This window comes from Callionymus lyra, chromosome 18 (genome assembly GCF_982586985.1).
Source record: "Callionymus lyra chromosome 18, fCalLyr1.hap1.1, whole genome shotgun sequence".
Taxonomy (NCBI): domain Eukaryota; kingdom Metazoa; phylum Chordata; class Actinopteri; order Syngnathiformes; family Callionymidae; genus Callionymus; species Callionymus lyra.
In genome coordinates, this window is record NC_141835.1 from 9696447 (window position 1) to 9724440 (window position 27994).

General features: G+C 38.6%; 1 protein-coding gene across 2 annotated transcripts in view; it reads left to right on the forward strand.

Annotated features, from left to right (window-relative positions):
- The first annotated feature begins 2523 nt into the window (after window positions 1–2523).
- ldlrap1b (low density lipoprotein receptor adaptor protein 1b) overlaps window positions 2524–27994 on the forward strand; it is a 35931-nt gene continuing 10460 nt past the window's right edge. Inside the window, exons 1-5 of one of the 2 annotated variants that reach the window (XM_087779836.1) lie at window positions 2524–2712; window positions 15299–15441; window positions 16578–16690; window positions 19042–19156; window positions 20865–20937. In XM_087779836.1, the coding sequence (XP_087635962.1) occupies window positions 2628–2712; window positions 15299–15441; window positions 16578–16690; window positions 19042–19156; window positions 20865–20937 (529 nt within the window). In that variant the 5' untranslated portion in view covers window positions 2524–2627. The remainder of the gene's footprint in view (window positions 2713–15298; window positions 15442–16577; window positions 16691–19041; window positions 19157–20864; window positions 20938–27994) is intronic. The other variant, XM_087779835.1, reaches the window with a different exon arrangement.

Consider the following 27994-nt stretch of genomic DNA (forward strand, 5'->3'; position numbering starts at 1 on the left):
TAATGGAAATATACATTTTGATTGCCTTTTTAATTATAGTACTTCATTTTGTTTAATGAAATAACTTTATTTATTTTTTATTGAAAATATATATTTTGATTTAAAGCAACTTTTTAAATAAATTCATTTTATAACCCTTTTTTTTAATTTAAGTAACATTTTTTTTTTTATAAAGGCAACGTTTTGATTGAAAATATTCATTTTAATTGAAGCAACTTTGAAGAAACCTTTTTTGTCTTTCGGCCACTTTGTGTAGAACATCTTTATCTTAATATTAAAATCCCTTAAAGAAGAAAAATGTTCCATCAACGATCAAGTGAAGACAACATTTGTCGAAGAATAGTTAACAAGTTAGTTGTAATTACCTCCTCTCACCGCTAGAAGACGCTCCTCGTCTACGTTATTTCCATCCACACGGTTAATCCTTGACTGAGATTCAGACAAAAGAAGCTTCAGCTCCTCAAAGTGTATAATTTTCTTCTCACAAAAAATCGTCCTAGTTACTCGTTCTCAGCCACATTAGCTCTGGAGAAGAAAAGATGTTCAAGACTTGTTCGTGTTAAACCATCACAGATTTTAATCGTCGGTGCTGAACGTGAGAGGAAGCGAACCATTGGCTGTCACTCATTGTCATTATCCAAGATAATTCATTTGTAGGAGAAAAGGAGATAAAGAAAAACCCTTTTCAAGGACGAGGAATTCACTCTGGTTTGGTAAAATGAACACAAAATCAGATAATAAATATAAATCTTGTGTATTATTTAAAAAATACTGAGCAGGGAAGTTCTGTATTCATTCACTGCTCAAAGCTCCTTTTATTGTGTGTCTTTTTAAACACATTTTGTCATTGTTAGCAGAGCTGGTGCTGGAGATAATGAGGTGTTTCTTAAAGTCTCCTCTGGGACCTGTTGGTCTGTCTGTCCGAGGAAATAAAGGATTTAAGTGGAGACCAGTGTCTGGAACTGAAGCTGAGGGTTGACTTGAAGTAGAAATGAACACAAAAAACATACATTTGATTTGATTTTGATTTGAAACAAAACCCCAGTGTTGTTACTCTACTAAACCTGTGCCTTTTGAGTTTATTGTAAATATAAATCTTAAATGTCTCTTTAATTTTTAATAAATATTGTTTTTTTGTTATTATTTTAATTCCTAATGATACTAATCAATCTTAATATTTCAAATAAAACTTGAAATCGGTTTAATGTCGGCATTATGGACCGACCTTCAGATAAAAACAGTAAAAAATAAATATGTTTTTAGGTAAGCTTGACTGAAACAAGTGTCTTGACGTATCACTGGACTCTATGTGAGTATATTTAAATAAAAATGCCTATATAAATAAAATTATCATTATTATTATTATTATTATTATTTGATCGGACCTGGGAAAAGTGTGGCCCGGGGGTCACATTCGGCCCTCTGAATGTATTTACGTGGCCCTCATGAGGTCAAAGATCATGTACAATCTAACTTTATTTTGTGTGAATTTTTTATTATTATTTTATTATTGCTAGTTCAACTCTTAATATGGTTATAGGCATTTTGTCTTTTTTTTGTAATTTTTAAGAGTATTCTTTCTCTCAAAAAGAAGCAAATATAAAAAATATTGTGGGGAAAAGTCCTTTGATTTATTTAACATACAAAAAAACAGAAAAGAAATACACAACATAGATCTTAGACGTCTATCGTATCATCAGTATGTGTCTGTTTGTACAAATCTTTCTTTTCATTAAAATATTGACATTAGAAAATGATCTTATGCCCCGCCCACTGAAAACAGCTAAAATCTTGTTTACCATAACCACGCCCACTCTGCTGTGATTGGTCAAGCATTGAGGTTCGTCACTGTGTGTCATCAATCCCAGAAGTCTCCACCTCCAAGGGACTCGTTGAATAAACAAAGCGGGGCGTGATAACAGCTGGCTGGAGGAGGAGGAGTGAAGCCATTATTACGCCATAATGGACTCTCGTAACCTCTCGTTCGCCCAGATTTCAGACGGGGGAGAACTTTATAAAGTAATAAGTTGAAAACATGGTCATGATGAGAGACTTCATCTTGTTGAAGAAGATTTAAAACATTTGAAACATGTCAGTCAGGAGAGTTGAGGTTTTAGTTGCCCGAAAATTAAAACAATATTTTTTGGAATATTAAGATTTTATTCGATTGTTTTAGTAACAATTTATTTTGTTTTAGTTTTCCAAATTAAAAAATGTTTGTTTTTTTTAATTTTAATGACAAAAGACATGTTTTAAAAAAAAAAAATGTAAATGGCGCCTCTTTCTTAAAATGGCCATCAATCACTCCAACTATTCCGGGGTGAAAAATATTTAAATAATAGATATTCGACGTTCCTCTCCCGTGTGTCGGCGTGTCATCTGATGTCACACGCCGTGGCTCGTAATCCGTGGCGTGTGCGCGGGCAGGGCTGGCCATGATCCGGCTCATTTCCATACATAACACCGCCCACGGGGACGACCATGGTCGGCCAACATCGATTGAGCGGCGCGGAGGGGAGGAGGAGGAGGAGGAGGAGGGAGAGGAACAGCTGAGAAAAAGTTCAGAGACGCTGTTTTGAAGACCCGCCACTCGAGGGGTGTTCGCCCCGCGGTACTGGACGGCGGACATGGACGCTTTGAAATCCGCCGGGAGGGCGATTATTCGAAGCCCCAGCATCGCCAAGCAGTCGTGGACCGGAGGTCGCCATAAAAGTGAGTGTGTAACGCCGCGGTGTTTAGCGGGAGCTAATCCGGCTACAACCGGAGCTGCTATTGCTAACACACTACCTGACGGATGCCACTGTGGTGCGTTCACGGTCCGCGTTCGTTCCTCATTTAAAAATATATATATATGTATTAACAATTAATTCACTGCGACTCTGAACTTGACACGTGTCATTAAAATCGATTTAAAAAAAAAAGTCAACCGAAACTGAAAAGTTTGGATATTGAGAAATCATCCACGTCACTGAACGACAAGAACAAGAAGAAATAGTAAAAGAAGGGATCGGGTTTTTTTTCTTCTTCTTCTGGTGAGGCGAGGACAATCCTAGCAACGCGCTGTTGCTAGGCGATGCGCCATGTGTAACAAAAAAAAACAAAAACGTTGTAATATCATCATCGTCGTCGACTCTAGTGACGCGAGTTCTTGTCATCCATCTTTTCTTTCTTTCTTGCAAGCACGATTGTTGTAGCTGTCACAATATTGTCCTCACAAAAGCAGCGATGTCTCTTCTTCTTCCTCTCCTCCCTCCTCCTCCCTCTCTTCTCTGTTGTTGGTTCCACACAATGGAACGCTTTTGGCAGCTTCATGTCACACGTGTCGGTCAAGGATCAATGTTTTGGTTCAGCAGGGGTTCAGTTCACCCACATCTGACCAGGGCGAGGAAGGATTACTGACGACAACCTTTTGGAAAAAACACGTTCAATTTAATATGAAAAATGAGAGAAATAAAAGGGAATCATGGTGTAAAGCTATCTTGCAATTTTTCCAGTAACGGTAGATACCAAGTATCTTTATTATTCTATATATATAAAGCATTTTAAAAACCTTCTTCTTTACTCACTTCCTTTTTTACATTTCAAAGAGTCGACCAGTTGTGTTCAATAGGGGTGTGTATTGGCAAGAATCTGGCGACGTAGCCCAATACGGGGGCAACAGTACGTTGCGATATATCGTGATCAGTGTAGGAACAAGTATATATTTGTAGTGTTGTCGAGTACTTGACTCTGGTGTTGCAGAATTTACAGACCAAGTGACTCTTGATGAAGTTGTAACTGCTTTAATTTGTTTTGAAACCAAAATATGTAAAAAACAACAACTGTATCCTCTCGTCCTCAGTCATCGTCAGGAGAATGCAGTATTTAAAATATAGTTTATTGAAATGTTTTCCTTTAGCTGCGGAGGATTGTAACTACTGCTGCCATTTGGCCGCTGGAAATCTATTGGGAACCCAAATTAATATTTGCATTGTTTCCAGTATAAGTATAAACAAATATACATTTTTTAATTTTTTTATATGTTTAAATCCTTTAAAGAAACTTAGAACATGCTTAGGATTTATTCCAACTCTCTCCCTTCCTTTGAAATTTCAAGCAGTTTACCAGCTAAGTAGGTGTCTGTATTGGCAAGAATCTGGTAATATGTGATACTGGAACAACACCAGGATATATTGCAATACTGTAGGAACAAGGATATATTTGTAGTACTGTACGAGAACTGGACTATGGTGTTGTCGAATTTACAGACCACATGACTCTTGACGAAGTCGTAACTGCTTTCATTCGTTTTGAAAATATGTCCAAACATCAGCTTTAAAAGCCGCTGGAGTCGACTGTATCCTCTTGTCCCCAGTCATGGCCAGGATTTCACTGCTCCTTTACCTGCGGAGGACCGAATGCTGCCGCCATCTATCTGCCATTACACAAAAATGAACAAATTCCGTGAATATTTGCACGGCATTTGTATTTTTTTTATTTTAAACACACTTACTTGAAATATAAACCATAAAAGAACTATGCCCGAGAAGAAAAAAAAATGGATACAGTATCGTGGAAAATAAACAATTTACATCTACCAGTGATTAAAGTCTGTCAAAAGTAAACAGTGACGGAAAAATTCATACTCAGATTTAAACCTTTTTTTTCTTAATACCTCAAATAAATCTCTTCTCCGCACTTTATTTTAGTTCATGTATAATCCATATTCACAAACTTAAGATGGGTTATAAGATACTTTGGTTGAACGTCTTTTGTGAGACTAGTATTTTATATTCCGTATGACTAAGGAAAAGGGATTCCAGGTCTTTCTTTGCGAAACGTTCATTTTTTTTCCTCGTCTGGAGATTTAATGACAGGCTGAGCTGCAGAGGTAGCCAGTCAACCACAGTGTTATGAATAGAAAAGCGACTTGTTCTGTCTTGCGGAGTCAGGGTGGTGCTCCAGGGGTGGACCCTGTCTTTGGCGTGCGGTGCGCTCGCTGTAATTTTAGACTTTGCCTAATGTGGTTTCCAAAAAAAAAAAAGCCCCACTTATTCGGCGTCGTCATCCATTTTTTCTTTTAACACTAATGTATAATCAATGCAAACAGGCAATTACTGAAGTTGCGACGTTGATGCATTATCTTGGACGCGGCTGTCGAGCGGAGGATTGATGGCCCGAGATGGTCTTGAAAAATAATTATTGAAGGGGGGTATCTTGATTTATCTTGGGAGCAAATTGAGTATCGGACATCAGAGATAAGAAGAGTCGAAGTCCCCTGACACACTTGGGGTCACGTTCTGGACTATGTACTGAGATACAATGCAAACATGGCTTTAAATTCAATATAATATTCTATATATTCAGTCAAGAAGGCATTCAGACTATGAACCCACTCGACCGGCTTTTCTTGTTCTTACTGTACCACTGAACCAAGCTTCTTCTTACCAACCCCAATTTGGAGACCATAGTTGTAGTTAAAAATGAAGATATGAACAAAGAAGACTGAAAACATTAAGCACCCGGACGATGTGTACCTCCTCCAAGGGGCTTATTTTTAAATGATGATAATAATACAAGAAAATCCAAGATTCATGGCAATCTTGTATTGACACTTGGCGTAGGGCTGCACGATATTGGAAATATGTGCGATATTCGATATCGGTATCTTGACTAGCGATATCTATATTAATGCGATATTTTTTCAGCTCGCGTTTGAGTAGCGCTCATAAGTTAGTATTACTTCCGTGTATATACCGAACTAGGCTAAGTCGGCGCGCCGGTAGGACATGTCGCCATAGCAACCTAGCCAAGCTAGCTGCTCCGCAAAGCTCCCAGATGGACGAAGACGTGAACAACAACGAGACATAGAAGTACAAATCGACAACTTTACAGAACGTGACACTGATTGATCATAGTGCGCATTTAAGAAATGCTTGATTTGTACAATGAAAAATGATAAATTATCGCATATTTTTCGATATGCATATCGCACGTGACAACGTCGACATTTTTTCGATATATCTTGCAGCCCTAACTTAGCGGTATTAGGTTAGGTAGAACTTTATTGATCCCTCAGGAGGTCTCCTTCGGGATTTTTTTTTCCAATTAAGACACAGCAATACAGCAATTTTTCATAAAAAATAAATACAAATAAAATAAGTACATAGAACAAAGAGAAATAAAGAGAAAGAACACGTTTTAAAACTATCGTGATCTTACCCATCAACCCTAAAACTTGAAATTGAATAGTCAACAGTTTTTTGCATTTCAATTCCTAAATGAAAGTTGATTTTAGCAATTTAAGTGTATGTTTTACAAGTTCTGAAGTGCTCGTAAGTAAGTGAATGATCCAGATGGAACTTCGGAACTCTAACCAATTGAACCATCCGTTTCTATCGTCAACATTTTTTTGATTGACAACCAGATGATCACTTAACCCTCGGCAGATGTGATGACACACACTATTGCAACAGGCATAAACCTCAAATTGGATATTTGCACATCAATGACTGGACATGTCCTCACACAATACCCCATGTGTTGGTATTTTGTGCGAAGGGATCGTCCATAAATAGCCGGTCTTTGCCGCAAACGCTGCCGAGAGAGAAAGAGGGGGATGTGAATTGTGAAACCCTTTGTTGCCGGAGAGAAGCACGAATGCGTTGAAATCAGATCCGTGCGCAGTCACGGTACACTTGCTTAAGAGCCGGGGTTAACAATTACGGTCACGCAGGTTAAAATGGCCGTTAAAAGAAAGCAATTATCATCAGCTTTATTTCAACACCACCGTGAAAAAGAAAACATCATTGCTTTTCTTCACTACACCCTATAAAAGTAACATACGACCATGCAAACGCAGCGATCACGTGAAGTACACGCTTTAAAGGACATGGTTTTTTTTTTCTGTGTGTCTCCTCATATGAAAGGTGTGGGAGGAAGGGAATCCCCTTCTCCGCATTGGCGTCCGTTCTCCTCCCACATTCACGGCCAAGGACTCGTCTGCTCCGAGCTTTGTCAATATTTGACCAGTTGACGACCCGATGTTTGCTGTCCCGGCGTCGGCTAATTGAGAAATCTTACGTGTTTGCCGATACGATGAGGTTGATGTCTATGGAAGTATGTCCGTGGCATCGGAATATTGGATGGTATGATTTAAAAAAATCTTCTTAATAAATCAGAACATTTTCCAAAACATTTTTTTTTCTTTAAATATAGTTTGATATTCTTATTACGATAATACAAAAATAACTTTCTAAATTCAGTATTTTTCAATACATAGGCTAGTGTTGGCATTAATATACCAACAATTTTATATTGTATTCAAAAAGCTACAGATTTAAATGCATTACAGTAAGAAACAACATTTTTTAATTATTGTATGTAATTGGAATATCAAACTCTCTTTCTCTCTGTGTATATATACATATAAATATATATGTCACAGTATAGATTGGGAATCCAGTAGGATCTGGAATCCTACTAGTACACATTGGTATTCCAATTCCAATACTAGTACAGATTCACTAGTAGAATCTGGAATCCCCCTAGTACAGATTGTACTAGTAGGATTCGAGACTCTACTGTATTCCAATCTGTACTCTGACATATATATATATATATATATATATATATATATATATATACAAGCATTCATGTTGGCAATATTATTTTCAGATTTGTATATAAAATCTAAAAGGCTACGAATTAAAATACATTGAATTTAGAAAATCAATTATTGTAATTAGATATCTAACTATACGTGTTAAAAAAAAACAATAATTCATTCTGAAAATATTTGCACTATATGAAAAACCATTTAATAGAGAAATTATTGAACATAATTGTTCAAAAAATAATGACATGCTTAAAGGAAAACAATACAGCTATCAATAAAACTACATTTTAAAAATTGAATATTCTGATGGCTCTGATATACTTCCATAGTCGTAGCAGCACTGGAATGTCCGACACCCGGAGCTAACAAGTAGTTGTTGAAACGGAGCATAGTAGATTTATAGTGAAGAAAAAAAATTGAATTTTTTTTAAATGTTGTGCTGACTTTATGTGCAGTAATTTCCCTGCTGTACCTGTCAGTGTTAGTGTGTCCACCACACCGTGGTCCACCGGGTCATGCCAGGATTGTAATGGAGATTGCTTCCTACAGGAATCCTTTACAGACCTGTAAACTCAAGGCTGATTTATTGCACCGTAGGGACTTGTGTATCTTTTAAGCTTCGTCTGCTTGTGTGTTTGTGTGTGTTTGTGTGGAAAAGATTTGCACAATCATGCTGGAAAAATAATTTGTAATCCTGTGTGGGAATTATTTGCTTGACTAGCTCTTGTTTCTACCACAATAAATGTGGTGCCAAGAAAAGTTCAGATCAGTATCTTCCAAAAATATGTGTAAATAGAACTTTATTAAAGACTCCTGCACACATTCAGGAAGTCCGGCTTTACCGCTTCACCTTCCCGGTGAGAAATAATTGATGTAATCCACTTCAGCCATATGCCGGGACATATGGTCACCATGGACCGGAGCCGCCTCTCTGTACTTCAGTTGCTGTACAAAATGCCAACTAAGCGAAAGCATTTGCTTGATTGATCTGCTATTATTTGATCAGTTTTCAATCTTATCCCCTTGAAAAGTTGATGAATAGAAAATCCAAACTAATTCTTCTTGATGTCCCAACGTCGTACACTGACAAGCTAGGGTTGTGAAGAAGCGAAGCAATGATTTCAACGGGTGTGGAACTTAAAAACAGTTCTTGATCCCTCCCCCCTGCACCGACATGTAATTCAGGTAAGACTAGCTCTGAGAAATTCCCTTTTGAAACCTGTGCTTTCGTCTGGAACCTCCGTGAATACGTCGGCTCTGTTTCACAGGGCAGATCCAGAAAGCCCAGATCCTGCCTTTGTCCTACTAAGATCTGACTTTTTTAAAAATGCATCTAAATTTAGGATTTAAATTTCACTCCAAGTCGGGCTAAGACTTTCCAGTTAATACTTAATAAAGTCAAGCCGGCGTTATTCATTTTAAGATCGGATGGGTGAGCTACAGCGCCACCTGTAGACTAATATGAATGTACAGTTGGACTCCCTATCTAATCCCATGTATATCATAGAGAGGCTATGTGAAAGTATAACTACATACCGCATTGGATGTAAGGTCTTTGTGTATAACTGTGGATTGCACTGATGCTAGTTAGCTCCAACCACCAGCCAGTATTCCAGTTTTCGGACCGTCAGTTCTTACAGCGAGTACGACAGAAGTGATTTATTAGAAGGGATGTTAAATAATCATTACAGGACAGTAGGATCAACCTTAAGCTATGTCATATTAGAATTAGCTTGTGTCACGCGCATGCAGTCGTTTTAGCATCGAAAAAGAAACATTTTATTTCCTAAAGGATCAATTTTCTTCCATAAAAACACACTATAGTAAATTTCCAGATGCGACAAACTATTTTTCCGCGACGTACTCATAGCGTCGTATATACTGTTTATCAATGGTTTACTGTGTTGGAATAACTGAGAAGTTTGACACAACGTTCTGCCGTCACACTCTGATATTTCCTCTTTTTGCTTCTCTGGTCAGCAGTTGTTGCTCATGTTTATTTTATGCAGAACGAACTCTAATGACCCCTGCCGGTCCAGTTTTATCTGGGGCGAGATAAAGATTGCAGTTGCATTATCGACTCGCTCGTGTTGCATCCATACATCCATCATTCGACGTTTTATCTTGAGGTCGAAGAATAAACTACTCCTTTTTTTGGGTCGTCTTTTGCTTTTTTTTTAACCTTAAAGAATTTATGTGTTTTTTCTGTCCTTTTTACGGTTGATCGTGAGCAGAACACTTTCATAGCAATGGTCTGGAAACGGTTAATTGGCTTTGGAGAATTCCGGTTCTTGACCCCCTTCCTGCTTTAAATGCCTCCACGGTTCAACGAACGCCGAGTCCTGTGAGGTCCGGTTTCATAACCCTGATACTCGATGAGGGTACATTCTGGCTCGGGATCAGCTGCAATCTCTCGACCGACATGACTCCATTTTCCCTTCACCTCATTGAGCGGATTTATCCGATACTTGGACATGTGTCGAACCACCATAAGAGTCTTATCCCCCCCTTTTTTTTTTAAATCCTTTTCCTTCTACTGGTGTTGTTAGAAAAAAGTGAAGGCTCCAAAGTGATGCGATGTGTTTTGGGAAACGCTCCAGGACTTCTATACAAGAATATCATGCTGGTTCAGGAAGATGAAACTGGAGGAGCACTCGTGGCCCAAGGACAAAGAAAGCAGGACACAGGCTGTTGGGCGCCCGGGCTCCCCACTGACTCTTCATCTTACTTACAGGATATCGATTGTTCTTTTAGTGTCCTGGCCTGGTTCCGTGGCAATATGAACCTAATGCTTTTATTTGTGTTTCATGACCCGCATTTGCGCATTTTTCCCTGGCACCCCTTTAGTGAAAAAGCCCGAAGCAGTGTGTTGGGTGACATCTTCCTTCCGCAAATCCTTATCGTAGCAATTCCCTTTGCGCTATAGGGTTTCGATTCGTAATGGAGAAAATCCATGGCCCTGAAAGTGTTTCCTTTTTTTTAAGGTGAAGGTCGGGTTCAATAAATAAGTAACTTGATGTTCAATGAAGCTGATAGAGGTTGAACAAAGTGTCCTGAAGTCCTCGTTGTTGTGACTTCTTCGCTGATGCACATTTGCTCGGAAGATTGTGTTTTTATTTAACACTGTGGTTAGTTCTTTTATAGTTGTGTATTATCAATAATATACCTAATTTTCTTAGGCCAAGACTCTACTTGGACAGGATGTCAAGACCAATGATTTTTATTGAATTTAGATACAAGATCAAGACAAAGGCGGTAAAAGAAAAGACACAAATGACATTCTCAAATAAATTGCATCATATTTAATATAAATATATATATCATTTGGTCATTTTGACGGCATTCTACACCATCAATTGATATCTCCAGCGTAGGTGACGAGCTACTTCATTTCTTATGTGGCTGCTTTCCCTTAGAAATGGTGTGGAAGTCGGTCCCTGACTTGGAAGTCTGATTTAGTGGATTGAGTCGCTCGGCTAATGCGATCCACGACGTCCCGCTGAGAGCGGACGACGGATCGGATGGAGAGATTACATCTCTTCTGTATCTTCGTATCGTTCACGGAATCCTCTCGTTCTCGCAGCATTGCTCCGGATAAGCAGTTTTAATACGTCGTCGATGATAGACCAGCTGTAGTTTAGGGATGTTTTAGATGAGTCTGTAGTAGAAAGTGTAATGAATCGTCAGAGGATGGATTAACGCACCAGAAGCTTGTAACAGGAGGTTATAGAGGTGAATCCAAATGTTTCTGGTTTATTTTATAGAAATTACAATGACTGTATAAATCTCAACATGATAGTCTGGTACGTATTTGTCTTTCTACGCTTATTTAATTGAACAAACAGATTTTTAAAGCTTATTATGCTAACAAAGCTTTTCCTATGTCAACGCCTCCTGGCTTTACTAATGGTTCCAAGTAAAATAGAAGCTACAAAGCGTTGTTTACCTTAATTTTACTTTCATACATATTTCTATTCCTTTTATCCATATTATTTATTAATATTCGAATAATCCAAGAAGAACGTGCCTACGTGTTTTCTCGTTTTTTTCCATTTTTTTCCCTCATTGTATCTTTTCCCATAACATTCTAATTGAAATGTTAAATTGTTTAATAACTCGTACATCGTTCTTAAGTTATAGCAAATTATTTCCTGCTACTTTCCCCTCAAAATCACTACTGCAATGTTGTTGTTAAGTGTCTTAAAAAAAACAACGTTTATAATAGTAATGTATCGTAAATATCAAACTCTATTTATAATGTATATTCTTAGCATTTAGCTTCTTTTTTTTGTCAAGTCTGTCTTTTGATTTGATAACAGTCAAAATGTATAATACATTTTCAATGTATTTGTAAGATAAAGATGGTTGCGTTGTCCATGTAATTACATTATCTGTGCTGAAAAGACAGCCTTTCAAAACCAAAAAAGAGCAAATTGTTGACACGGCGCCTCAACTAAAGCATATTAGCTTGACCATTGACCCGTCATTATTTAATGTTTGTTTGTCAAACCAGATGGGGCGAGGGGGTGGGGGGTTGTGTCACTCTTCACTCTGGAAGTATTGAATGCTTGACATTGCTCATTTAAACCATTTCCTAACTCAAACAAGTCAAAAACGATACTAATCACTTGTTGGGGAAAAAAACGGTTTCGAAGCTGAACTCATCGGTCTTAAGGATCTTAGCCTCTTATGCCGAATATAAAGCATGAAACATCTTTCCCATCGCTCTTTGCCACGCAGTATTAACTGCATTATTTAGCATTCAAAGCTAGGCAGAAATCCCACCCCCCCCGCCCCTTGTTTCCACGGCGATCAGAACGTGACACCTCGCTTAATCGCACAGTACATCAACAAGCTGTGTGTGTGCGTGACTTTATCGCAAGGTTGTTAACTAACGGCTTCTTTTTAGCGCAGCTGGAATCTTTAATGAACCAATTTGCTTCGCTTTTCATATCTTCTTGACCTACATTTGTGATCTCGATGGTCCCTGCTCTCTCCTGCACATTCATCCCTGTATTTGTTGTGTAACCTTTGTGCTGTTTTTTTTTCATGTATATTGCTTCCAAACTTGCACGCACTGTTCATAACACCACAAAATTCATATTTATCATTTCTTAAGAACCGCATCTGCATTTCATTTGACATTACAAAATTTGTAATGTAAAAAAACACTTTCATATCCAGTAAAACCGAGTAAATATTTGAATAATTATTATTTCTTGGTTTGTCAATGAAGTTCCATTAGCAGAATTAAGTACTTTGACATAAACTTTTAGCTCAATCTGTGGTTCTATCCGACCTCTACTTACTCTTGCGCTATTATGAAAAGTTGGGCAAGAAAAACAAGACTTTAATGATGCTTTGATTTGACCAAAACTCGCCTCTGACCACAAGATTCATGAAATCCAACACAGCAGCCTCTTACAGTCCAGAAACTCTTGGACGGTGAACTGCCTCTTCTTATGTACTCCACTAAACAACCCCTAGAATTGCTAACCCTGACATGAATAGTTATTTGTCTCAGAGTTTTTGGTTTTTTTTCATGTAGCAACCGTGTAGTCTTTCTAAGAATCCTTGGGAAATTTGCCAACCGCTGACCACATGAAATGCTGACGCTCTTGTTCTCGGCCGAAGGCAAAGTACACGTTGAAAACATCAAGAAAGAATGTTTTTCTTAAATTTGTATGTTGGATTTTGGTTCCTCTTTCATGCTTGGTGATGTAAACTGTCTATTAAGAGTAGAGACAAACATTTCCTTCCCGTCTGCGGTCAATAAGGCGCGTTGAAATGAGAATCGTACAAATGGACTCGACTACCTTTAGGATTAGTTTGTCATTTTAATTTCTTTACAAACGGGACGATTTCTACTAAAATGAATGTCTAACACTTTGGTTTGTGCCACATGGTCGAGGCAAACTTTGTGAGCCTGATAATAGTTTATATAAATTTGACAGATTTGAAAAAGACAGGCGTTAACTGACGTATACAATAGGGGGCACCACACCCAGATCTGCTTCGATACAGCCAATTGTTTAGCTCACAAACGAAAACAAAACAAAGTTAACTTCATAACAAGGGGAAACTTGAGAATATACCACTATACAAAAGGGGGGTTTATGATGGCAAAATGTGTAGGTTTTAAAACGACCAAACAAAGTGCTTTTGAAGTCAAAATATATGTAATATCTTTTTAAAGATCTCAGAAAGGAAGAGGAATTGTAAGTAAGTAAGTAATTTTTATTTGTATAGCGCTTTTCCAGACCAGGGTCACAAAGCGCTTAAACAATCAAAACAATATTCAATACATTTTAAAGATCAAGATAAAACTGATAATGCAACAGGAGTTCCAGAAAATCAAGGAAAAGCCTGAACAAATAGAAACGTCTTAAGATGTCAGTTTACCGTTTTTACTTTTGCAAATGTAAGACGAAAATCAAGACTTTTTTGTACTTATAGATTTATCTTAACATGCCACTTTTTCACGATATTTTCTACCCAGGATATGATTCATTACTAATGCAATTTTTTGACCCGTTATAAACCAAACTTTAGGTCATCTTTTTTTCCTATGTTCCTCAATAGGTAGCTGATACGCAAACATCTTAAATTTCACCTCTATTTACCGACTCAATTCCCTGCTATTATGAGCATCACTATGTATTCTCCATGCTCTGGTTTTCTGCTCATATCCGCGTTAAATTGCCAACCCTGGTGTCGTCACATGGCCCGGCACGTTGCTCAATGGCCGTCCACAGCTCTGGAGAATCCCACCAAGCCTTTGAAGTTCTTTGAAATCAGAACCGCAGAAGCTTCTGCTGCTGCTGCTGGAGATGGTTTGGGGGGGTTGGTTGGTTGGTTGTGTAGATGTAAATGCAGCCACTATGGAAATTGATTATTAATGTACACAAAGCGGTACTTACTGCTTTTCCATAAGTGTTACCTCATTGCGGTTTATTTTGACCCGCTTCTAAAATAGACGTCTATTTTCTGGTATGTCTGGTGTATTTTAGTGAAGTCGTGATCATGTTCACTGACATGTAAAGAAAAAATGAACAAACCTAATGAATATTTCCGTGTTCTTTTTTTTAAAAAAAGGAACACTTTATTGAGCTATAAACAGAATAAGAACTGTAATAAAAAATAAAATGATTTGAAAGCCAAAAAAATGTGATCAATTTAATGCTGAAAACATTGTGATATGCAAGTGCATCGATTTATTTTTTTCTTTTTACACCCCTATTAAGAGGATTAAGAGAATTAAAATCACATCCGAGGTTCCAGGGTGTCAAGAGAACCTCCATTAAGGAAGGGCGGACATTGACGGGTTGGTCTCTCCATGTCCGTCTGCTCTCTCTGACCCAACAAGTCCATAAAGCTTTTATAGACCTGCAGGAAACGTTATTGTGGAGACAAATGGAGCCGCAAGAAAGCAAAGCAGTGTATTTTCTGAAAGTGTTGAAGCAACAATTCTATCTTTTCAGCGGCGGGTCAGACGACTGGTCTTTCTTGAGTCATGTAGACTTTACATTATTATCCATCATTATACTCTCATGGTCACCGTGGTCAGTTTAGGTTCAGCTCGTAAGTGAATTTGCAGAAAACGACCAGAAACCATAATTGTTTATTAAAGCTCACTAATGAAAGATTCATTGCTTTTATTTGTAATAATTGGCTTAAAAACCTTTTTCTTTTTTTTTTCAGAGCTCCCAGAGAACTGGACCGACACGAGGGAGACCCTCGTGGAGGGCATGGTGTTCCAGCTGAAATACTTGGGCGTCACCATGGTGGAGCAGCCGAAGGGTGAGGAGCTGTCGGCAGCTGCTGTCAAGAGGATAGTCGCCACGGTGAGAGTTTTAAGAAGCTAAAAGTCTTATAATTATGATTGATTATTGAATTATTCAATCAAACAATTGCGTTTATTCTAGTGTTGTATAACCATTACACATTTTAATCAGATTATTCAAGATTAAATGTATAATCATCATTAATTTAAATCCATTTTGGCACATTTTTGTTTGAATTGATCAGTTCAACCAAAGAATTTTGAACATTTTCTCACTTTATTGTGGACGTTTTGTGTATTTTAAAACTTGAAAAAGTTTAATTTGCCGATCGATTGTCATGAACAGTATCATGATGATCCGCATAACCGCGTTAATTTAAACAGTCCTAGTTTATATTCCTGTTTCAACGCCAACCTGACGCCTCCCAGAACAAGATGAAAGAGATGAAAGAAACCGTGATTGAAGTGCAGAGACGTAACCGTGAAAACAAACATGACGAGTAAACAAGCTTGTTTGCGTTTTATCCTCACAATAAAAAAATCGAATGTATTGATTCTCCAAAGCATTTCAACAGGGATTATAACACGGAGCGTTGTCCCGCCTTTAACTGAAACTTTACTCTGTTGTTTGTTTTGAAACCAAAATATGTCCAAACATCGGCTTTAAAAGCTGCTGGAGTCGACTGTATCCTCTCGTCCTCAGTCATCACGCAGGATTTCATTCTCATTTTAGCAGCAGAGGACGTCACGACTGCTGCCATTTAATTGAATTGCAACAACAAAAGTTGGGAGATAGAATCTGCACTGAGGTCATCAACCTTACCTTCACTCAAACAAAGCCGGCGACGCCGTCGTTCCCTCCGAGACTCGCTCTTTCTCTGAAACTCTGGCCGCCCTTCTCTCACCCTCGAGAACCGGTCTGACATTTGGAGGAGGCTACAATTAATTTGGTGCTCTGTTTGACTCGGCGAATGCCTCGGCAGCTCCATCATGACGGAAAAGACATCCGAGTTATTGGATGTGGCAGCTCGCACTGACCACTTTTCTCAAAATGGTGCGCGGATAAAAAGAGTTAAAAAAAACGATGCCTCTTCATGTGGATCTAAGTAGGTCACTTTGGTCCCTAAATAAAAAAAAACCCCTGTTTATGGAAACGGAAAGCAGACAAATAATCACATTTTCCTTTTCCTCTCTCAGGCGAAAGCAAGCGGAAAGAAACTCCAGAAAGTCACGTTAAAAGTCTCCCCTCGCGGAATCATCCTCTACGACAGTGCCTCCAACCAGCTGATAGAAAATATTTCCATATACAGGTGAGTCTTCTTTTTCCCCCCTTTTTTGAGGCACTATGTGACGAGTTTGCGATGGAACGCCGGAGCTCATCCGTCACCCGGGTCGGTCAAAAGGTGCGGTTCAGAAGGAAGTGCGAGGAATGCATGAGTCATCAATGGCTCCCGGTATGCGGTTACGCTCCAGGTGTAGCGCGGCAACATGGACACACACACACACACTTGTCCGCTCTAGTAAATATTGGCAAACCTGTCGCCGCCCCGGCCCAGCTGGACTTGATCTTCCTTTTAAGAAGATGTTGTAATGGGAACATTTCGGAATAATCCCCGGCAAAATGAAGGGACTTCGGATGAGACATAATCCCATCATTACCTTCGGCCAGAACAGATTGAAATAGCTGACGATGTTGCGTAACTACATATTTTTCGATGGCTCTGCCCTTCAAAATAAAAGCGAGTCCTTGCACTGATTTCTTATTTTAGGGGTGTGTCCAAGTCGATCAAAAATGGTGCATGTCAGGTTTCGCCTTCTGTGTTCTTGTCTTTGCACACGCTACTGCATATCCAATAATAATGTAGCCACCTTAGTTACGGGGCCAACAAATCGGTGAACTCCCATGATGCCTTATTAGTCGCTCTAATGATGTATTTAAAATTCTACGTCTATGTTGTTATGTCAATAGCGATGGCTGTGATCGGTTGGCTGGGCGGCAAAGCATTATTGGAGCTGTTCAGGCTACTGTTACTGAGGGGGTCGTTGCGTGAAAAGGATTTTATAAGGAATTAAGAGTTTGCACGTTTAAATTAGACGTGTCAAAGTACAGATTGGAATCCAGTAGGATTCCAGATTTTACTAGTAGGGATTGGAATTCCAATCTGTACTAGCAGGATTTCAGATCCTACTGGATTCCAATCTTTACTCTGACACACATATATATATATATATATATATATAAAACATGTTTGTATATTCCTTCATAATTAATTTAAAAAAAATTATGGGATTTAAATATGAGCTATAGCAACTCTTAAGTATAAGTGCCCATTTACACTTCATTTTGGGCCTTGAGTTTGACAAAAGAAAGGAGGTTTATGGATCTAAGAAAGGAAGATATTGAAAAGATGGATCTGACAATGACAAGGGTCTAAGAACTGGTTAAAATGGTTTTAAATCCGATGTAATTCTGTAAAAAAAATATGTGCGATGAATCCATCGAAACACAAGTGAGATATAAAATAAATGCAGTAAACATAAAAGTGCTAAAATAGAGTAAAATAAATGCATGTTATAACTATTTGAAAGTCAACATGAATGCCAGTGAATAGCAGACAAAATGTCAAACACAATAATTATAATCAGAACCTTGACTCGACTAAATGAAGGACTGATTCTGAAGATGTTTGGCCTTGTCCCGGCTTTTAAGGAACGTTAACTTTATCAATTCCACACGCTAAAACGTCATCGTCGCTTGATGGCCTCGGAGAATATTTTTTCAGCTGACCTTCTGAGGAAAAGAAGTATAAATGCAGATGTTAAACTTGGCAGGAGGGGTTGAGATGTTTTTGCACTTGAGATTCGTGTTAAGATGTAAAACGGCTGGTAGCACCTGGGGTCAGAGGTCGCTCAAGAACCTGCAGAGAAAACGCTTGTTTTCATGTCCTTAAACATTTGTTATCTTTTGGATTTAAAGTTTTATCAAGAGAAATCAATATGAAAATATATGTAAATTTCATGCACAGATTGTCTTGTGACATTTTCACTTTAAGAAGAGCACTTTAATAAACATATTTCTATTTAAAAAGCTTTGTTTTGAAATATGTGGATGTTGTAAACGGCAGAACTAAAGGTGGAAAAAAGATTAAAATATTCCAGCCAGAGGTTAAACAAGGACAGTGTTTGAAGAACTAATGAAAGACAGATGGCAGGCGTCCATTACTGCAGCCCTCCATTCTTTCCCCTGCACCTGCCCCTGTCATCTTCCATAATGACATCCAACGCTCGGGCTGTTTACGGCGCTGGATTTAAGCCTCGCTCTCGCACCTGATGACCAGAGGTAGAGCGACGTGTCTCGCACCCGAGCGTATCGTCAGCCACAACAAACCCCGTCGTAAAAAACACAGTTGATGTCATAATCTAGAAGCTTTTTCCTTCAGCTGGGCTCCAGATGTTCCCTGCAACACGTGTCCTGTACCCACAATGCACCTGCAGGCAGCTGTTGGCCCAGAGGCTCAAGACTGATTTGAGTAGAAATGCTAGATTGACCGTGTCAAAACCCAAGTTTTAGGAACGGATTAGAGGTTTTTAAAAAGCCGATAAAGGCGGCGACGGTTTGAGTCGGTTTCTGAACCTTTTTTTTTATTTAATTTTATTTCAGAATATCATATTGCACAGCGGACAAGATGCACGACAAAGTGTTCGCATACATCGTCCAGAGCCAGCAGAACGAGACGCTGGAGTGTCACGCCTTCCTCTGCACAAAGAGAAAAGTGGTGAGTGTCAAGGAAATGATCGTACTTCACGCTCTCAATGAAATCTCTGCTATTAACACTATTCATCCAAGACAGGCGTGTCAAACTCCATATAGATAATGATATAATGAATAGAATTCAAACCTAGTCACGGGCTGAACAGTATATTTACTATAGTTCATGTGGATTCTTTTGTGAACTAAATAAAGGCTAATTTTATCGTAAATTTTCTCTTTGTATAGAGACTGACTGTCAAAGGCACAAAATCGGAAAGTAATTTACAAATAGTGTAATATTAACATGAATTTTAAGGCGTCTGCTCTTTTTGGGGGGGAAAACAAGCATTTGATAGTCTTTGCCCTTGTGTTATCTCTGGGTCAGTGTCACACGTCAGCTGAAAAAAAATGTGTTTTGTGGTTTCCCTTCTGTTGCCACCGGGTCACTTCGACCCAGAGTTAAAATTACTTGGCCAGTTTTCCTCGAAGACGTTCACCTCTAATGATTCACACTGACCTAGAAAAACTTTCTGACCTCATAAATGTGTATATACTATTAAATAAATGTTTACCATTAGATTTCACAAGTTTTTTTTTTGTTTACCGTCCCTCAGATAAAAACTAATAAAATCAATTTGTGTCACTCGTTTAAGTCAAATTTACTCGGGGATATAAACCCATAAACTGGTGAAAATAAGTGTCTAAGCTAATGTTGCTTCAGAAAAAAACATGATCTATTTTCAAAACAAAACATTAGCAATCATTGGAACAGAAATAATGTAAGTATTCCTTTCATTCCTCGCGTCCCCTCTACATATGTATTACCGAACAGTACTGGCTCCTGGACCAGGGCTTGGGGACCACCGGTCTCGCCAACAACAAGAGGGAATTAAAAAAGCAAATTGTGTTGGTGCCTGCTTGAGACCTTGGCTGCTACAAGGGTTTGAGTGGCGTCATCTTTAATGTAATATCCTTCATTAAGGTACTTTAATAGGACTCAAATACTATACTTATTTATAATAATATACTTCAAGATGAACCCAAAAGTTCAAGTCGGGTCAAATCCACACGGGCAACAAAAGATGTCAAGAGATCGTAGCACAAACAAAGATGTTAACAAAAAAACCTGTGTGAGATAAGTTGTTATTATTTAATGTATGTTTCCTGTAATGTATATTTCATCCTTTCTAGTTGTGAATTCCGTGTGATCTAAATATAGATGTACTTCTGATGTAACTAGTGCGTCACACGGAGTCGTTCCGCCGCAAGCTAGCAAGACAAAAGGATTAATACTTCTATTATGTATACTTTAAAGAACTACATGTCACGATCTTAATATGAAAAGAAAAAAATATTTATATTTTAATAGTTTATAGTCTAAAATTGTATCCCAACTTCTTTGAAAAACGTTCAACTGAACATCAATGCCTCATTATATACAAGTCAAAGGTCAAGTCCTGCACGTTCTGGGGTCTTAAGCGAGAGGCTAAAGAAGGGAGAACCTCTTGATCCTGTTCTTTCTGTTCATCCCAGGAGGTGGTGAGTCTGAGTGAACCACACCCTCCCCTTCCTTCCCTTGACTCACAGGACAAAAAAAAACGCCACGTATCATGTAAACACGTCGCCATGACGCCTCTTCTGACGATCTGACAAATAACTTCTCTTATTAGGGAGCGTTTCCTGTTTTTCTATTTTTGTTTTTGTCTTTAAATCACTGTGTTTCCCCCCGACAGGCGCAGGCTGTTACGCTCACCGTGGCTCAGGCGTTCAGAGTGGCGTTTGAATTCTGGCAGGCTGCCAAAGAAGGTACGCATGGTTGCCCCCGGCGACAAAAAGAAGTGTGACGGATGAGTACAAACGTCCTCCCCCCCCCAACCCCTCCGTTTATTCTGTTACATCCTTCTTTTCTTTTTCCACTTCTGCCTGGCCAAGTCTGATTAATCTGGGACGTCTTACTCGTTCTTTTCTCTCCGGTTCCGTCAATATTTGTGTTTCCCACAGAAGCCGTTGACTCTGACGTTCCGTTGACTCTGTGGTTCTATCTTTGACTCTGTGGTTCTATCGTTGACTCTGTGGTTCTATCGTTGACTCTGTGGTTCTATCGTTGACTCTGTGGTTCTATCGTTGACTCTGTGGTTCTATCGTTGACTCTGTGGTTCTATCTTTGACTCTGTGGTTCTATCTTTGACTCTGTGGTTCTATCGTTGACTCTGTGGTTCTATCGTTGACTCTGTGGTTCTATCGTTGACTCTGTGGTTCTATCGTTGACTCTGTGGTTCTATCGTTGACTCTGACGTTCTATCGTTGATTCTGTGGTTCCGTTGACTCTTTGGTTCTATCTTTGACTCTGTGGTTCTATCGTTGACTCTGTGGTTCTATCGTTGACTCTGTGGTTCTATCGTTGACTCTGTGGTTCTATCGTTGACTCTGTGGTTCTATCTTTGACTCTGTGGTTCTATCGTTGACTCTGTGGTTCTATCGTTGACTCTGTGGTTCTATCGTTGACTCTGTGGTTCTATCGTTGACTCTGTGGTTCGTTGACTCTGTGGTTCGTTGACTCTGTGGTTCTGTCGTTGACTCTGTGGTTCGTTGACTCTGTGGTTCTGTCGTTGACTCTGTGGTTCTATCATTGACTCTGTGGTTCTATCTTTGACTCTGTGGTTCTATCGTTGACTCTGTGGTTCTATCTTTGACTCTGTGGTTCTATCGTTGATTCTGTGGTTCTATCGTTGACTCTGACGTTCTATCGTTGATTCTGTGGTTCCGTTGACTCTGACGTTCTATCGTTGACTCTGTGGTTCTGTTGACTCTGTGGTTCTATCGTTGACTCTGTGGTTCTATCGTTGACTCTGACGTTCTATCGTTGATTCTGTGGTTCCGTTGACTCTTTGGTTCTATCGTTGATTCTGTGGTTCTATCGTTGACTCTGACGTTCTATCGTTGATTCTGTGGTTCCGTTGACTCTGTGGTTCTATCGTTGACTCTGACGTTCTATCGTTGACTCTGTGGTTCCGTTGACTCTGTGGTTCCGTTGACTCTGTGGTTCTATCGTTGATTCTGTGGTTCTATCGTTGACTCTGACGTTCTATCGTTGATTCTGTGGTTCCGTTGACTCTGACGTTCTATCGTTGACTCTGTGGTTCTGTTGACTCTGTGGTTCTGTTGACTCTGTGGTTCTATCGTTGATTCTGTGGTTCTATCGTTGACTCTGTGGTTCTATCGTTGACTCTGTGGTTCTATCCTTGACTCTGTGGTTCTATCGTTGACTCTGTGGTTCTGTCGTGGATTCTGTGGTTCTATCATTGACTCTGACGTTCTATCGTTGATTCTGTGGTTCCGTTGACTCTGTGGTTCCGTTGACTCTGTGGTTCTATCGTTGACTCTGTGGTTCTATCGTTGACTCTGACGTTCTATCGTTGACTCTGTGGTTCCGTTGACTCTGTAGTTCTATCGTTGATTCTGTGGTTCTATCGTTAACTCTGACGTTCTATCGTTGATTCTGTGGTTCCGTTGACTCTGACGTTCTATCGTTGACTCTGTGGTTCTATCGTTGACTCTGTGGTTCTATCGTTGACTCTGACGTTCTATCGTTGACTCTGTGGTTCCGTTGACTCTGTGGTTCTATCGTTGACTCTGACGTTCTATCGTTGATTCTGACGTTCTATCGTTGACTCTGTGGTTCTATCGTTGATTCTGTGGTTCCGTTGACTCTGTGGTTCTATCGTTGACTCTGTGGTTCCGTTGACTCTGTGGTTCTATCGTTGACTCTGTGGTTCTATCGTTGACTCTGTGGTTCTATCGTTGACTCTGTGGTTCTATCGTTGACTCTGTGGTTCTATCGTTGATTCTGTGGTTCCGTTGATTCTGTGGTTCTATCGTTGACTCTGTGGTTCTATCGTTGACTCTGTGGTTCTATCGTTGACTATGTGGTTCTATCGTTGACTCTGTGGTTCTATCGTTGACTCTGTGGTTCCGTTGATTCTGTGGTTCTATCGTTGATTCTGTGGTTCTATCGTTGATTCTGTGGTTCTATCGTTGACTCTGTGGTTCTATCGTTGACTCTGTGGTTCTATCGTTGACTCTGTGGTTCTATCGTTGACTCTGTGGTTCCGTTGACTCTGACGTTCTATCGTTGACTCTGTGGTTCCGTTGACTCTGTGGTTCCGTTGACTCTGTGGTTCCGTTGACTCTGTGGTTCTATCGTTGATTCTGTGGTTCTATCGTTGACTCTGTGGTTCTATCGTTGACTCTGTGGTTCTATCGTTGACTCTGTGGTTCTATCGTTGACTCTGTGGTTCTATCGTTGACTCTGTGGTTCTATCGTTGACTCTGTGGTTCTATCGTTGACTCTGTGGTTCCGTTGATTCTGTGGTTCTATCGTTGATTCTGTGGTTCTATCGTTGACTCTGTGGTTCTATCGTTGACTCTGACGTTCTATCGTTGACTCTGACGTTCTATCGTTGACTCTGTGGTTCCGTTGACTCTGTGGTTCTATCGACTCTGTGGTTCTATCGTTGATTCTGTGGTTCTATCGTTGATTCTGTGGTTCCGTTGACTCTGTGGTTCTATCGTTGACTCTGTGGTTCTATCGTTGACTCTGACGTTCTATCGTTGACTCTGACGTTCTATCGTTGACTCTGACGTTCTATCGTTGACTCTGTGGTTCCGTTGACTCTGTGGTTCTATCGTTGATTCTGTGGTTCCGTCGACTCTCCTGGTCATGAACACGCGCTCGTTTGGTGACTTTGCCGTTGATGTTTCGTCACACGAGTCCCACCATTGACTGATGAACTCTCGCTTTACTTTGGACCCTCGTGGATCATCCTCTGTTCACGAGGGTCCAAAGTAAAGCGAGAGTCCAAACATTGTTAATATTTAATTTAATGTCATTCCCCCCCCCCCGGTCCTGATTATTGGATTCTTGGAACATGCTCAGTAAACCTCATCTCAGGGTCTAAATGACCCGAAGGCCCAAAAATGAAATGGGTTTGCGGTACACTTGTGTTATCTCAGCGTCAAAATGACCTGAAGGCCCAAAAACAAATGTGTTTGCAGTATCCCTTTTGTTATCTCAGGGTCATAATGACCCAAAGGCCCAAAAACTATCTCTGGGTCAACAGGTTTTTTTTTCAGTGCCTTTCGGGTCACCGTGACCAATGAGACCCTGTTTTTTGGGATTATAATTCCTTACAAATGGATTTATTACTACTTAATGAATAACAGTTTTATATTAATTGACAACATTTATTTCATGGACGATTTAAGCTTTTAAAAATATAATTAAATACCTCAAATATTCATGATTTTTTTTATTGTGTGTAACAGGAAGTAGAATATTGACTCCAAAACATAAATAATTCATAAGTTTGCTTCTTCATCTCAGATGACATGTTGTACAAAAAGACACAAACTCTGCAACCTTTGCTTATGTCTTGTCTCGTGTCGTTCCTGGTTATTGTCGAACTGACCTTGTGCTTTGGTTACAACAGAATTCCTCCAAATGTTATGAAAACATGTCATTCAGATGCAAGTATTTGCCAGTATTGTTCAAAAATCCTGATATAAAACGACCAAGTTGTACTGTAAATAGAATAGAGCGAACGTCTCTGTGCCGTTATGAGCGTCCGGAAAACGAATCGTCGCTCTTTTCCCGCCCCTGAAGTTATTTTAAGAATATTAAAAAAAATAACGGTCTTTAAGAACTCATCTCGGTGTCAGCAGGGGAGCGTAGGTGGATATTTAGGTTAGCCTCGGGGAGGAGTCGACCACTTTTGCGTCCGTGTGTGGGATTCGAAAAGCTTCTCCACACCTTCAGGATGAGGTTTAAGTCGTTCAGGAAAGACGACGTGGAGGAGGGTAGTCGACACGGTGTGGAGGGGGAAAAAAAAAGCGCTGTGTAAGGAACGCCGTCAAACATCCAGCTCTTCTCCGGCGAAGCAGCTCAGCAGAGCGTCGGAGTAAACAAGTGTATGATTGTAGTGGGAGTGACAGGTCGGGGGGAGCGGAGCCACAGGACCGTGACGTCCTGGTGCGACGTGTGAACTCGGTGCTGCTCTTTTGTTTCGGCACCTGGAGACTAGTGGCTTTGAAAAAAAAAAAAGATTTTCTTTCACCTCAAACTGAAAACCCCCCTTTTTTTCATGCATAAAGATGTGCAGAAGTGAGGGGGGATGGGGGAGACGTGCCTGACAGGTGGGGTGTTGGGATGGACAGGTTTGCAGGAGACAAAGGGAGGTGAATGTGTTGCGGGTGTGTCGGGTGTTTCTGACGGATAAAGTGTGTTTGTGAGCCCATGATGGGTTTAGAATCTTTTAAGATATTTAGGTTGTATTTCAGAGGAAATGGTGGAGACCTTTGCAAATTATAGTAATTATTATGAGATTTAACCTAAAATAGTGTTTTTTTATTGTCTTATTTTACAGAAATGATCTGTAATATTTTAAGCCATTTATTTCATGTGAAGATTTACCTTTTTAATTTTGGATTTGCACTCCATTGATGCCCATACTTAAAATAAAAAAGGGTGGAAAAAGGATAAAATTGAAAGAGAAGAGTTAAAGAAGAGAAAACTATTATTTAAACATTTTTTGTTCATTTTTTTTAAAATTTTTATCTGGCATTTGAATCTTGGATAATACTTTTAAATATATAAAACATTTTATTCACAAGGAAAAAAAAAGTTTTAAAAATATATTTTAATCATCTCTTTGTAAGGTTTTACCTAAGATCACACTATTTTTGTTATTACTATTAAAACACTAGTTAGTTTTTATATCTAGTTTTTGTTGTTGTTTAAATTGATTTTCTTTCTGCTAAAGATATGTTGTTATCATTTTAAATGTTTTTCTTTTCTTACCATTTCATTCTTGAACATTTAAAATTAAATAAAAATAGGAAGTCTATACAATCCAATTTATCACAAGAAAAAAAAACTATTTTAAATCGTTTTAAACCTGTAATCATTAGTTTATCGATTTATTTTATAAATGTCTTAGCTCAAGCAATTTTTATGATTATTTTTTCAACTTTGTTTTTTATCTTTGTATTTATTTATTTTTTTAAATAACACTTGTTTTAAAAGCTACATAATGAAAAAAAAGGTTTTTAATCTGTATTTTTGTTTTGTTTATCGCTTTTTTTAATCATAGCTTGTGCCTTAACTGATGCTTTCTATCTTGGCCTTTAATTATTGCAAAATAAAAAGTGAATTAAAACAGATTCTATTTACTCACCAATAAAAACCACTTTAACGGTTTAAGTCATTTTCTGTAGTTGTTTATATTGCTTTTATAAGCAATATATAGCTTGTTTTTTATATTAAGCTAGTAGCAACATTCTAAGGAACAGATTATTATTGTCGCTTTTATTATACATTTAATTATTTTAAATTAGTTTGCTTGCTTCTTTGTAGAAAGGATTTGAATGCATGAGATGTACAGTAAATGATGCGTTAAAGTTCCAGCGAAGTCGTAGAGAACATGGAGAAGAGAAGGAGCTGCGAGCGAGTGGCGTTCTCCTCCCACAGGAGTTCTCCACCGCCCTCCTCGCATTCCTCCCCACATTCCTCCTCGTGTCTCCAGCTGGAACGCCTCAGGAATATCTTTCCAAAAGCTGCAAACTTTGAACCTTTAAGAACTCTATGTTTTTTCCTTTTCCGTTTGACTCGAGTCGCACTTTTTTTGTTCTGTTACAATTTGAGCAGGAAGTCGTTGTATCTGCTGCTGACACTTGTGCAAACCTGCTCTGTGGTGAATCTTCTGGTGGAGACGGTAGATAACACAGCGTTAGACTTCCTGGAGTTTAATCTGTGAGGGCCGCTCCCTTCAGGGTGTGGAGGAGGAGAAGATAGTCATCGTCTTCAGCGGGATTTGTGGCTAAAAAAAATTACTGCTCATGACGGTTTTTCACATTTTCATTTGTGTAATTTTATTTAACTTAAGTCAAAATGCTCTTCTTTTTTTTAAAAAGGTCAAATATATTTTCATTTACATACATTTTTGCTTCTACAATTACACACAAATGAATAAAATGTTGTTTGAGGAAAATGCATTTAAAAAAAAGTTATAAATTAACAAAATAAAAGGAACAGTTTGAGCTTATTAACAGAATGTTGTTTTTTGCAACAAAAACTTGCTTTAACTGCGCCGACACTTGTGATCTTCACAAAATAGACCAATATTTAAACAAAAACTGACATATATATATATATATATATATATATATACATTCTGATAATAGTAACATTTTTAATGTTCTGCCAGGGAAACAATGCTCACTTTGAATCTCACAATGATAATTTAAACACATTTTTTATCGTTTTGGCATTTTTGCCCTCATTTCATTGTTGTCACAGTTGGGTTATAATTGTCGTCATTACAGCTTTCAGTGCGTTTATCACAGATAGTGACATCATCACCCGCTAGAATCTTCTTATGAATCATGAAAGTGAGCGATTGTCATCACTAATACAGTCATTTAATGGTGTTCTGTACGATTATCAACAATAATGGTGTCCAAAGACTCAAGGTCCTACTTAAAAAGTAGAATTTTTTTTAATTATTATTATTAGCTCACATATTTAAATGTAAATTTATATTATTTACTACATTTTGGAAGCTTTTTTCTTCATTTTTGGACCAAACAAGAAATTAAATTTAGTGTTACATTTGTTTTTAACATGCTTTAAAATATGAATATATAAATATATATATGTTTTATGTTGTGCGATTAATAAAATAAAGTTTTCTATTAAGTTAAACTGCCTTTTATAAAAAATACCTAAGAATTAATTTGATAATATCATTTAATATTTATTTAATTTTGATTTAATTTAGAACAAAGTTGACAGAACTTTAGAGCTATT